The following is a 13,693-nucleotide window of genomic DNA, read 5'->3' on the forward strand; positions in this document are numbered from 1 at the left end:
GGCTGCACTCACCATGCTGGCGCCTCCTGCTGGCTGCTGGTGTTTTGCCCGCTGTCACTTCTGCTCCTGGACCCGTGTCACTCCAAGGACCGCAGCGTCCTCTTCATGACACAGAGGGCTGTGTCATGATCTGTGTTCCTCCCTTCCGGGGCTAGTGTTGCAGTCCAACTGTTCTGCCACTTCCCCAGTGGTGACTGGGGTGAGGGGAAGTGGTCCAGGGCCCATCCACTACCCCAGGTCCCAGCCCAGGGATCCTGTAGATGGCAAACACATGTTGCATTCCCTCCAACTCCTCAGTACATTTCTCTGGGCCACTTCCCCATGGCCCTAGCATCTTCTTCACTCTTACCTCAGGGCCTCAGCCTGCCAATCCCAGCAGCCAGCTAGGAGCTTGCTCTAGCTCCCCTGGTCCTTGCTAGCAGCACCGCTCTGTCCAGAGTGCTAGCTGCTTCCTCCTGCCTGCCAGGCACCCAGTCCTCCCTCCTTGAGCTCCATGGTGTAACTGACCCTGCTTTGCCCTGCAGCTCTTCTGATATGGGTCTGCCTGGCCCTGACTGGCTGCTCTTTTCAGCCCCTCTCTAATTGACTGCCTCTTGCACAGCCTCCCTAGGGCTCTATTAACCCCACAGCGGCCAGTGTGAGACCAACACCCCGTCACAACTAGATAACATAGGTGCAGAGAAACAGATTTTTGTCATTAGATAGTGTTTTACTCTAGTTTGGGTGTAACTTACCAAGAGGCTTTTTATTCCTTACAGGTGGAAAGGAGACAAAACACAACCATTGCAGGTAAGATACTGTGGAATTCTTAGTTCTTCACTGAGTCTTTTATTTCAATCAATATTTTAACAAGTGCTCAAACTTCCCTGGCAGTTTAATCTGGAACAAGAAGTCAGGAAGAAAAATATCTTCTATAACTTTACAAAAATAAAAATATTTTTAAAAAATCCTGGGCTTTAAGCAAGCACACTCCAACACTGGCAAGAACAACTTTATATCTTAAATATGGACTCCTGTCATGGTCTGGCCTAGGACTGCAGGCACAATGTGTAAACTGTAGTGAAACACACAAGGATTCTTACTTCTGATCACATTTTTTCCTTTCTGTTCCGTTTTGTGTTTTGAGAGAAGTTATTTTAAAAATATGTAAAAATGATTTGCACAACAGTTTCTTTCCCTTGCTGGTTATATGCTGTTTTTTTTTTTTTTATTTCGGACGCATATCTTCTGGGCCAGAATGTAACATGTTGCTACAGAACTCCAGTGTCAAGTTGCACAGTTGTGAAAGAAACCTGCTCTATCCCTTCACTTCTTAAAAACATTTGAACCTATATGGCATAAATTACTCTATTCACAGGTCCTCCATTGCTAAGTCTTAACACTTTAGGCTGGCAGGCAATGGAGCCATGTCACACAAAAACTATAGATTGGAATATATTTGTATTGTGTCATAGGTGTACACGGTATCATACAACTTAAATGAGTTTGATGCAATTAGAGGATCAATAACTTGTACAACTCTCCGCTACCAAATTTGCATATATGACCTAATTGCATAATCTTGTAGAGAATGTAGATTGCATATTTCACTTGTAATTTTGAAGATTGAGTCCTATCTCAGCCATTTAGTATTGACACAAGCAACTGGGTAACTAATAATAATATTTAAAACAATATACATTATGTATGGACACAGGGAGGCGTTTCTTTTTTCATTTGAAAAACAGGTGAGGAATATGCAAAAGATCTTGTTCATAAATATATACTTGGACATTGTTTCACGGGCAATATTACCAGTGAACTGGAAAAGTCCTAGATTGAATTCCTATATTAATGCAATATGAAGATTTTAAAACCATATCTTTGGTAGTGAAACTATGAATTGTACATAGACTTGAATTCAACTTTTGTCATATAATTTTTATATGATTTGTGTCATATAAGCAAATAGTATAATTAAGAAAAACTCTATGAAAAGCCAAATCCTCACAAATGCCACTTCAAAGTAGGCTATTATTATTATTTTATTTAATCGCTTTAGTTTATATTAGACAGTCATGTGGAAAGAAGGACCAAAACACCTACTAAGCCTTTCCCAAAAAGTTCATCTTTAAGTTCTGAGACCAAGTCTGGAAAAACTTAGGTGAAAAAGGGAAAATTCTTCAGAAAACATTCTAGGGCATGTGAAATGGGAGTCAAGCTGGGAATCTGAGCATAAGCATCACTACTGGAATAGTGTTTGCTTCCCTGCTGATACTAGACTCAATTTAATTATTTCCTCATTTTAAACTGATGCCCTTCACATGATTCTGGGGAAGGGAGTTCTCCCTGGAAGCGCCCATTCCCTTCCCAGCCACATCCTCCCAAACCTGTGGAGCCTCATACTCAATAGGGGCTTGTGTAATGAAAAGAAGGGTGGGAGTGTAGCTGTATTTGTGCACCCCTGGTAAAATTTAGTCCAACTTTTCAAATTTTCAGCTGTTTTTCTGCTCTCTAAGCTGAAAGGAGAAGACATGACCTATGTTATGTTTGCTGCTAGAATACTTTCTTTACTTCCTACCTACTGTCACTTTACAATTCTTAATCTATTTTAGCAGAGGGATTTTTTTTTAGATGATTTGTGTTACAGTCCCAGCTCCTTCATTGTTTTGTCCACTCCTAACAAAATGGAATTCAAGGTAGGAATATTGCATAGAGAGGCTATAAAGGGTAGTGAATACAACAATATGGAGCAAGCCATTATTACTTCTGCAACTTACATATATTGTGCATACCTGATGGAAAAAAATGTTTTCTCTATCTGATTTTAAAGGGGAGTTATTGTAACTACTTAGTAGATACAATGGGTGGCATGAAGCAATTGCATACCTAATGTTACTGAGAAAAATATTTACATCTGATTAAATCTTTGGTTGATTTTACAAATTAAACAATTATATGTAAAATAGTTTAAATTATTTTTAATGTCACTTAATTAGAGAGAATTTTCCATTTAACTTCTGACTGGAGGATTGTTTATATTTTTTTCTTTTGTGTATAACCTGTAAGATTATATTTAGATAGATCCTTGTGGGGTTTCTTTATATGTCCATATCTACAGCACAGTCCTAAAGTATAAGACAGAAGCCATTATCACAAAATTAACACAATACAGAGTGATTCCTGATGGTTAAATACTGCTGAGAAACTGAGTGTTAGGTGGGGAAATGAACCACAACAGCAAAATGGCAGAGCCAACTGAAGCAGGATCTGTAAGTTCACCCTAGCAGTTAAAAACCCAAATAAGTCTGCAGTCGTAAAGTGCAATTACTGTTGTGCAGTCATGTCAGGCCAGGGATCAGATTGGACGAAGTTCAAAGCAGAAACATCAAACGAGTGCCGTTTACGATTCAAGGAGGGGGAAAAAAAAATAAGGAAAAGAACAGTTCTCAGGCATTCCAGTGCATCAAGAAAATAAATGTCCTTTTCTTTCTGAAAAGAAAAACCCTCAGTCATATGGAATCCTGGTTTCGTTATCATGAAACATAGTTGTTGTTTTTTTCCGTTCAACTGAGAATGTTCCAATGTGACACAGTACAAATAAACAGCACCAGGGTAAGGACAGATACACTGGAATCCTTTTCTGGTGCCTCGCTGCTATAGCGACCTATTTTATTCTCCTCTGGTGACTCTTCAGGTCTCGGTGCTGATGAAGCACACTGAACTAATGGCATCTGATAAGAAGTGGCTCTCTTCTCTGGTCTGTCTGGACTGGACCCATCACTAGGTCTCTGTCCGTTATACAGTAAGTATCTACCCCTGGCATCCTGCTCCATTTTGAAGATTTCATACTCTGTGTGGGGTAGGCGGATCCCCAAAGCAACACAGCCATTGGTGTGAGTAACATCCTGTTGCACTCCAACTTGCCACGATCCCTCTGCTCCACACTCGTTCCCATTGAAGACATTCAGTAGAGAGGCTGTAGCTATATCCATGGGCGTGACTTTCATGTGATTTACTGTAAAGAAAGAAGAGAAAGCTGAGTCTCTCAGGGAGAAAGCAAAAGTGAAGGTGACAGTCTTATTTTGGCATAGCCCTGAGTTCAGAGATGCAACAAAGGGCTTGATTCTCCTCTTTGTTGGTTTAGATACAAAGATAGAGGAAGGAGGATACAATACAACTTTGTTCAGAATTTATTTAATATTAGTTTATAGTTTATTTAATATTTAGTTGGGGTTGGTCCTGCTTTGAGCAGGGGGTTGGACTAGATGATCTCCTGAGGTCCCTTCCAACCCCAATATTCTATGATTAATTCCATGATCAGCATAAGTATTTTTAAGATATACTTGTCCACAAACCTAATGATCTAATAAATTCCAAATGGAAACCCCAAACCTCAGAAAATATCACAGTTTTACCATCTCCCATATAATATCCATACCATCAAATGAATTACATCACTAGGTCTGAATTATAGGGGGATACTTTATCCCATGTCTTAAAAAAATAACTGCAGTTTATAATTTCAGACATAAGACTCTTATAACTTTCTTCAATTCTGGCTATACTAATTAGATTTCAACGGAGTTTGTCATGTGAGTGTTGGTTTTCATCAGCTGTGTTGCATCAGACCTGAAAAAAAGCTAAACTAAATGGGTTTAGGGGAATTTAAATGGAGTTTATCCTAGGAATGAATTTGGCCCATTATGTTATAAAAAAAGAATTGCGGTTTTCAGTGGATTAGCATTGACAAACTTCACCAAAAATAAAACAGAACCCCTCACAACCCTCCAGAAATGTAACCTCTCCTGCAGAACATTAGCAACAGATATGTGATTTCAGATTTTTTTAAAGCAACACTTCTCAGAATTTTCCTGTTGCGATTTTATAACCATGTGTGTTTGGGTGGCCCCACAATCCATGTTATTTCCCAGGTTCTATAGGAAGATTAACTGAAGAAAACTAACAGTTTATCCTCTTACTTTTTTAGAGCTGGATTCTCGTATGTTCAGCAGCAGGTTGAACAAAACATTATAAATAATGTATTTATTTGGGTGAAATGCTGGCCTTACTGAAGTTAACGAGGCCCGGCTTTCACCCCATGTAATTACTTCCAGGTAACCAACCATGGCACTGTGTTGCTACCGTGAGCAGAACCTCTGACAGACTGGAGCATCCCTTAGGTTCCTTAGGCAATTCTGGCCCAACATCCTAGTTCCTCCAGTTAGGCTCTTTCCTAAGTTGAAGATCTAGAAAGTCTAAAAGCTTAACAAATATTATTTCAGGTTCTACCACATTGGGCTGTGAATCCTGCCGGATCTCAAGCTAAGCAGGATAGGTTTAGTCAGTGCTTGTGATGATTCCACAGGTGACATTGTCAATGCTGAACCAATGCCTCAGGATGAGGCTAAGGGGGATGTCTTTTGTCTTAAGACACTAAAGCTACTGTTTTCTTGCTGTTAAAGATTCTATCGTATTTTTATAAGAGGCGGGTGTTTTCACCACTGTTATCAGACCAGTTGGACAACTGAATTCTGCTCAATTGCTCCTGTAGTTTCAATGAGATATTTTTCACTTATCCGACCTGCTTTGTAGTTGACTGAAACTGTTTTGTAGTTTTGCAGTGCATCATTTACAAGTTACAACATTTTTGCCTCAGAAGTTGCTGCATTTGGGAATGGGGACAGGTGGGAGAGACCTGACTCCTCTGTGTAGTTTGTATATCAGTTTGTTGGTGAAGTTCTTGACACTATATGAATTTTTGAATCATTATCACTGGCAACTTTATCCAGCTATCAACAACCTATCTTCTACTCAGGAACTGAAATAAACTGCACAATGTCACAGTCATACCTTTGAACACAAACTCTGTTCCTCCCATCACTTTGGAAGAGTGAACTCCCCTGCTGTAGCGCCCCTTGGCATAGATGGTAAAGGTGGGGTGTTTGCAGATGGGGTCAGAGTAGTGATAATAGTGACCTTCCCAGGTGTTGTTGTTATCATGGAAGATGAAGTGCCTGGTGAGGAAGAGGACTTCAGGACGCACCTCACAGCGCTGGCTCACCCATTCTCCATGCAATCCAATAGTCAAATCAGCCTTTGGAGGTAAGATTGGAGGGTGGTGCTCATCTGACCGGTAAATGATTCTACATGCTATACAGCTATGATCGTGATTCTGAAACAAGGTGGAGAAAACCCCTGTTAGACATTCTCCTCAATGAAGGCCATGATGTTTGTCATGCGGAGGTGAAATCAACTTCACATCTAAGGATTTTAAAATGTTTGCGTCATTGCTGCTATATTTTACTGCAGACTCTGTACGTTCAAGTGATGTGCCTGGAATATGTACATAGAATATTGCGCAGCAGGAAGACGGTTAAGATATTAATTTCTTCTCCTGGGTTTATCTTGAACAAATATTTTATTTCAGGTATTTATTGTTTACCTCATTTGGAAGAAAAAAATCGCTTTGAACCTATAATGCTGGCAGAATGGTTAACTCATGTAAGTAGCTGCCTTAAAAGCCTTCTCTTAATTTCATTAAAAACACATTTGTTCAGCTTGGACTTTGTATTTATTACCTCTTTTTAATTATTAACTTTGGATGCTGTGGATATGTACATATATCCTCCTAACTTTTTTAATTTGGCTAGCAGTCCGGAAAATTAATATCCTGCTATTTAAACTTTTGAAGATATATTAAGCTTTAGTGTAAAATATCAAAGCATAGATATTTCATTTCCAGTGGCATCTGGTTAAAAGGACTGTGTCAATATTTCTCTCAATGACATGCAAGCAACTCCACTGACTTAAATGGACTGGCTACATCACCCCAGGATGCAGAGATACAATTTGTAGACACCATGAATTACTGTTTCTTGGAGCAGTTAGTCCTGGAACCCTCCAGCAGATAGGCAATTCTTGATTTTAGTCCTAAACAGACTACAGGATCTGAACCAAGAGCTGAACTACTCAGTAAGAGCAATCATAATGTAATTAAATTTAAACATCCTTGTAGGGGGAAAAATACCAAAGACACCCAACGCAGTAGTATTTAACGTCAAAAAGGGGAACTACACAATTATTAGGACACTAGTTACATGGAAATTAAAAGGAACAGTGTCAAGAGTGAAATGCCTGCCAGCTGCATGGAAACTATTTAAAAACACCATAACAGAAGCTCAAATGAAATGTATATCCCAAATACAAAAAAACTGTAAGAGGACCCAAACAATGCCACCAGGGCTAAAAGCAGAATAAAAGAGGCAAAAAGGCATCCTTCAAAAATTGGAAATCAAATCTTACTGAGGAAAACAGAAAGGAGCATAAACTCTGGCAAGTCGTGTAAAATTATAGTTAAGCAAGCCAAAAAAGAATTTGAAGAGCAACTTGCTAAAGATGCATAATCTAAGCAAAATAAATTTAGGTACATCAGAAGCAGGAAGGCTGCCAACCATCAGTGGAGCCACTGGATGACCAAGGCGCTAAAGGAGCACTCAGAGAAGCTAAATGAATTCTTTGCATCAGTCTTTATTTCAGAGGATGTGAGGGAGATTCCCACACCTGAGCCATTCTTTTTAGGTGATAAATTTGAGAAACTGTCCCAGCATCAATAAAGGAGATTTTGGAACAACTTGATAAATTAAATAGTAATAAATCATCAGGACCAGATGGTATTCACCTAACAGTTCTGAAGGAACTCAGATATAAAGTTGCAGAACTACTAACTGTGGTACATAACCTATTGCTTAAATAAGCCTTAGTATCAGATGACTAAGGCTAGTTAATGTAATGCTGATTTTTAGAAAAAGTGTCAGAGGCAATCCTGGCAATTACAGGCCAATAAGCCTAACTTCAGCACTAGACAAATTGGTTGGAACTACAGTAAAGAACAGAATTAACAGACACACAGATGAACACGATATATTGGGAGAGAGTAAACACAGCTTTTGTAAATGGAAGTCATGCCTCATTAATTATTAGAATTCTTTGAAGATATCAAGAAGCATGCAAACAAGGGTGATCCAGTCCATATAGTATACTTGAACTTTTAGAAAGCTTTTGACGATGTCCTATACCAAAAGCTCTTAAGCAAAGTAAACACTCATGGGATAAGAGAGAAGGTCCTCTCCTGGATCAGTAACTGGTTAAAAGATAGGAAACAAAGGGTAAGAATAAATGGTCAGTTTTCACAATGGAAAGAGTTAAATAGCAGGATCTCCCAAGGATCTTTACTGGGACTAGGGCTGTTCAACATATTCATAAATGATCTGAAAAACAGTGAGGTGGCAAAGTTTGCACATAATACAAAATTACTTCAGATAGTTAAGTCTAAAATTGACTGTGAAGAGTTACAAAGGGATCTCACTAAACTGGGAGATTGGGCAACAAAATGGCAGATGAAATTCAATGTTGATAAATACAAAGTTATTCACATTTGGAAAAAATAATCCCATTTATACATATAAAATGATGGGGTCTAAATTTGCTGTTACCACTCAAGAAAGAAATCTTGTCATCATGGATAGTTCTCTGAAATGTGCAGCAGCAGTCAAAAAAGCTAACAACGTTTGGCACCATTAGGAGAAAGAGATAATAAAACAGAAAATATCATAATGCCTCTGTATAAATCTACACCTTGAATAGTGTGTGCAGTTCTAGTCCCCCTTTTTCAAAAAAGATACAGAGATGGGCAACAAAATGATTATGGGCATGGAACAGCTTCCATATAAGGAGAGATTAAAAAGACTAGAACTGTTCAATTTAGAAAAGAGAAGTCTAAGGAGGGATATGATAGTCTATAAAAACATGAATGGTATGGAGAAAGTGAAAAAGGAAGTGTTATTTATCCTTTCACATTACATAAGAACCAAGAGTCACCCAATTAAATTAATAGGCAACAGGATTACAACAAATATAAGGAAATACTTCTTCACGCAACACACATTCAGCCTGTGGCACTCATTCTCAGTGGATGTTGTGAAGGTCAAAAGTATAATTGGGTTAAAAAAAGAATTAGGTAAGTTCATGGAAGATAGATCAATTAATGGCTATTAGCCAAGATGGTCTGGGATGCAACTCTATGCTCTGGGTATCCTTAAACCTCTGACTGCCAGAAGCTGGGACTGGACAACAAGGGATCATTCTACAATTGTCCTTTTCTGTTCATTCCCGCTGAAGCATCTGGCATTGGCCACAGTTGGAAGACACAATACTCCCACATAGACCATTGGTCTGTACCAATATGGCCATTCTTATGATCTTATGGCTTAATATGCAGTGTTGTTGTAGCCGTTTTAGTCCCATGATATTAGAGAGACCAGATGGATGAGGTGATACCTTTTATTGGACTCACTTCTGTTGGTGAGAGAGACAAGCTTTTGCGCTAACCCAGAGCTCTTATTTAGAATAAAAGATATTACCTCACCCATTTTGTCTCACTTATGGCTTAGTGTCACTTTCTGGTTCTTGTATACTAGACAATGTTGTGATATTGGGGTCGATATGTTTACCTTGAAACAATGTGTCTTCATCGTAAATAAAAAAAAAATCAAGAAAACATTTCTAATAGATGTTTTAACTCCTACTTTCTGTCCCAAGACTATCTGCCATGTTATCCTTTTTATAATGCAAGCATCTTATTCAGTAAGGTCTATGTTTTAGTGCCATTAAAATCAGTGAGAATTAAACAATTGATTTCAATGGGAACATGAGTTGGCTGGTTTATCTGGCAGAGCGTCGCAGTCAAAATGGACCTGATATTGTAAGGTGCGAAGCACCTCCATTGACTCCCCCTAGAGATGAGGGCACTCAGCAAGATTCAGCCCTGTATGAACATCTGGGGTGTGGGGATGTGATTCTGTGCTGTGGCCCAGCACAGAACTCAGCCCAGGAGGGTTTGGGGGAGGGAGGGGGGAAGGGGCAGGATAACTTTAGGCGACCTTTGGTGCCCTCCCAATCCTGGTCTGTTCCATGACTCCCAGTGTAATACAGATAGCCATAGAGGCCAGTGTAAGTTATGGCAGGTGCTCCATCTGCCTAGGAGTTGCACTGCTCCCTGGAATCTCCATCCACTGTGCTCGGTGCTGTGGCCCATCACCTACTTGTGGGCGTGTGAAGGTGGGGCCTTGGAAGGCAACCTTGAGGCTGTCATCTTCAGTTCCTGTATTGGTGAATCCCCAGCCCCCCCAATAAGCCAGATCCCATACTTTAGAGCCTTTTTGCACTGCTCTGACCCTTTTACCTGACATAAAGGGGCTAGAGTTTGGTGAGGTTTAGCAGTATGACTATGCTGTCAGAGGCCTTCCATAGAAACTAAAATGAGTGTGTGTTTGGGAGGCGGGAGGGGGGTCCTCAGTTCTCTTCCTAATGGACAAGTGCTGACACAATGACCAAACCACTATACATCAGGTACATATTAGTATGGAGTGTAGTTTGTTGGGTATCCAGTAACTGAACTAACAGGCAGAATGAACCTTCTCTTGATATCCATTTCAAGCTTCCTAGCAGGGAGGAATTCCATTTCCAAGGCTTCCAGTCCTCTAAAATCAGAAATGAAAACTATAAAGACTTCTATGTAGTTTCTAGCACTAATTGTTTTTGACTTTACTAAGTGTTTTGGTTTTTTTGGCAAGACAGTGCAGTTTAGCTATTCTGCTTTCAAACTATAGATTACTTAGCTGTAAGAGAAACTTTCTGCTTTGCTTAGCAAACTTTGAACCACAGTTTATTGAAGGATAAAGTATTTTGAAAATTTTTTAAGCTAACATGATTTATGGCAATAAATGATTAGATTAAGCAGAATAACTAGAGCGCTGTTAGATAAAAGTAAAGTTTTCTGCTCTTACTAGCACCTGTTATGTATTTGCTACATACTGTTTGTTTACATTTATCATCTTTGGATCTGATGGTAAAACTTCTGTAAAGGGCTGTTGAAATATAGAATACTTTGATTGGTGCTTTATGCTAGGTTGGAAAAAAAAACTTTTATAGCTAGAAGAAAAGGTATAGAATACATAGTCTTGTGCCTTCCTCCCCTTTTATTATAGAAATGTTCATCTTCATTATTCAGGACACTGTAGTAAAGTTTACATTAGCTACGAGGGGCTATGCTGGGTCCTGCAATTCTCCATTCACAACATTTTATCTCATGCCACTACTAAAGGGAAATGCACTTACATTTCCACATTCTACACTAACATCCTGTAATTATCTTTTTGATAATGTAACCAAATATAACTTCACAAAATTAGTTTTTTCCATACAATACATTTCTCCTTATATACACTTTACATTGGGTCATGCATTTGCTTCTACATATAAAAGATGGGCAGCCAAGTCCATGGAAAGTCAGTCATTGATTTAAGTGGGGTATGATTTAAGTCCTATATCAAGATGCTATGTACAATATAATAGTATATTTACAAATTAATTATAAATTGTATTTTACTTAATTTATTCTGCTTCAGCATGTGTTTGAAGTGGACCCTATTTATTGCCACTGTAGTGCTGTGTTGCCATCACTGCATTGTAATGAAACTACTTTTAAGGACCAAATTCTGTATTTAGGTACAAGTGTAACCAACATGCCCTATAAATACAAAAAAATGCCACTAGGGTAATTTCCCTGATCCAGTGCAGCTACTACAGATTTGCACAAGTGTAACTGAGAATAAAATCTGGTCCTGTATATTTAGCTTACAAGAACATTAAAAAAGCACAGATAATATATGAGCATTGGGAAAGTGTGGCATTTTCTGAGGCTTGAGGATTCCATGTGGAGTTTGTTGGATGGTCCAATAGGCCGATTGCTAGCTTAGAACTCAGAAGATCCAAGGCCAAGTCTTGGCCCCACCACAGGCTGTGTGACATTGAGCAAAAAAGCCCCGCAAAACCTCTCCACTACCCCGAACCTCTGTGTCTGTTTCCTTATCTACAGAATGTAGATTTTCTAACTAGCTGAGATGTAGTGAGAGTAAATACGTTAAAGACTGTGAGCTGCTCAGATACTATCATAATGGAGGCTATAGAAGATATCTAAGATCGACTGGAAGTGAACTGGGTTTGTGAGCCAGTATAAGTTAAAAGAAATTGAATGGCTGTGAGCAGATCTCCACATCTCATTTGACAACCTCACTAGCAGTTTCAGCAGAGGAGCTCAGGATTGAATGCACATGAAGACTGAACTGTATGCTTCCCTATTCAAGGCTGAGGCACACTGGCAAGGGAGAATGGGGGAAATTGCAGTGCAGCTACCTGAGATGTGCAGTGAATCTCCAAGCTGTCAGTCCAGCACTTTCACAAGTACTGATTCACGTGATATTCATTTATTTTAAAAAATTATTAGTCCATGAGCAATTCTGAACCATAAATCTTCAAGTAAATTGGAAAGCTTTCTACTGAACAAGATAGATCAGTTTCATAAATCCCAAGCAAGCCTGCAGATAAAACCTAGTAAGTTTTTATAGTAGAGGAAGGAGGAAACAAAAGTTTCATCAGATTTTAGGGTGAGGGTTTGTTCATGAGCAGGGCTATCCTATAAAGTTTCTAACCTTTCTTTAACATACACCGGCTGCTTTCTAATGCCTTCTACTGAAGGCATTGCTTCTTTGTTATCCAGACTATTCCCTCCAACCCCATATAAAACCCCTTTCATCTTCATGATAGCTTTGACTGAAAATTATCTTCTAAGAGAGCTATGAACTTTTTAATAGGAAGAGTATGCTATACATTGCTCCAAAATCCCTGAAAATGTAATTTTTGTCCAATTAATGGAAGAAAGATTTAGTTTTTGTTATAAAGTGAATGGATCTAGTTATGGAGTAATTTATTTTTAAGGGTGGCTTTTTTTTTTTTTTTTTTTTTTTTTTTTTAAATGTTGCTTTCATTTGTGAGACCTTTCTTTTCCAGGCCAACTGCTTTTGGCTTTAAATCTCACTGCTTAAGGCCTTGTAAATCTCTCCCTTTCCATGTATCTTAGTAAGGGCAATAGGATCTAGTTTCTAAACACAGACATTTAAAGAAAACATAGAACAGAGGCAAAAAGCATTTGCCTGCTGCTATTCTCCAAGCACAACTAAAATAATTTCTAATAAAAACTCACTTGAGCATAAAATAAGCTAAAAGGCTTTACAATGAACGGTGGATAAGATGGATAGCTCTTGCTTTACAAAAAGCAATGGCCTGTGTGTTTCCAAGTATTTCTAACAATGGGCTCTATCTACAAGAAATCACCATTACAGTAGCTGCTGCCTAATAAACTCTACAAGCTTCTCAAACTATGGATCTGTAGGGGCTTTTTCCTTTTCTGAGGAGGGCTTTCCCTTTACGAGTTGCTGAATAATGCTGATTCTATGGTTGCCCAACTCTTCTCTGTTCTTGGTGATTTTGAGGAATCAGACTGTGAATTGTCAGTCACTCATTGAGGCCACGTAGACTAAGATAAGGCTGGTTCCCTAGCTGACAGTTCAGTTCCACAGCTCAAGGAGAAAAAAGGATCACAGTGATTTGAAGATTACCACTAACACCACCCTTTGTTATTCTCTGCTGCTGCTTCTACCGAAACGGTAATAGGGTCCTGTTTAGCTGGAAAGTCAAGAGTGTCTCAGAAAAATTAAACAACAGCTAGTTGTTTAGTTACAAATGCTCAGGGTTGTGAATCAAGTAACTTAAATCAGATGGATGAAAATATTGTCATGAGTGAAGGCAGGGGGGG

General features: G+C 39.0%; 1 protein-coding gene across 1 annotated transcript in view; it reads right to left on the reverse strand.

The window, feature by feature from the left end:
* Positions 1-795: 795 nt before the first annotated feature.
* APCDD1 (APC down-regulated 1) overlaps positions 796-13,693 on the reverse strand; it is a 33,399-nt gene continuing 20,501 nt past the window's right edge. Inside the window, exons 4-5 of the mRNA XM_067547842.1 lie at positions 5,833-6,154; positions 796-3,997 (exon numbers count right to left, since the gene is read on the reverse strand). Coding sequence (XP_067403943.1) covers positions 3,546-3,997; positions 5,833-6,154 — 774 coding nt within the window. The 3' untranslated portion in view covers positions 796-3,545. The remainder of the gene's footprint in view (positions 3,998-5,832; positions 6,155-13,693) is intronic.

Source organism: Emydura macquarii, unplaced genomic scaffold, assembly GCF_026122565.2.
Source record: "Emydura macquarii macquarii isolate MOO-44397 ecotype Brisbane River unplaced genomic scaffold, CSIRO-AGI_Emac_v2 contig_212, whole genome shotgun sequence".
In the NCBI taxonomy this organism is placed as follows: domain Eukaryota; kingdom Metazoa; phylum Chordata; order Testudines; family Chelidae; genus Emydura; species Emydura macquarii.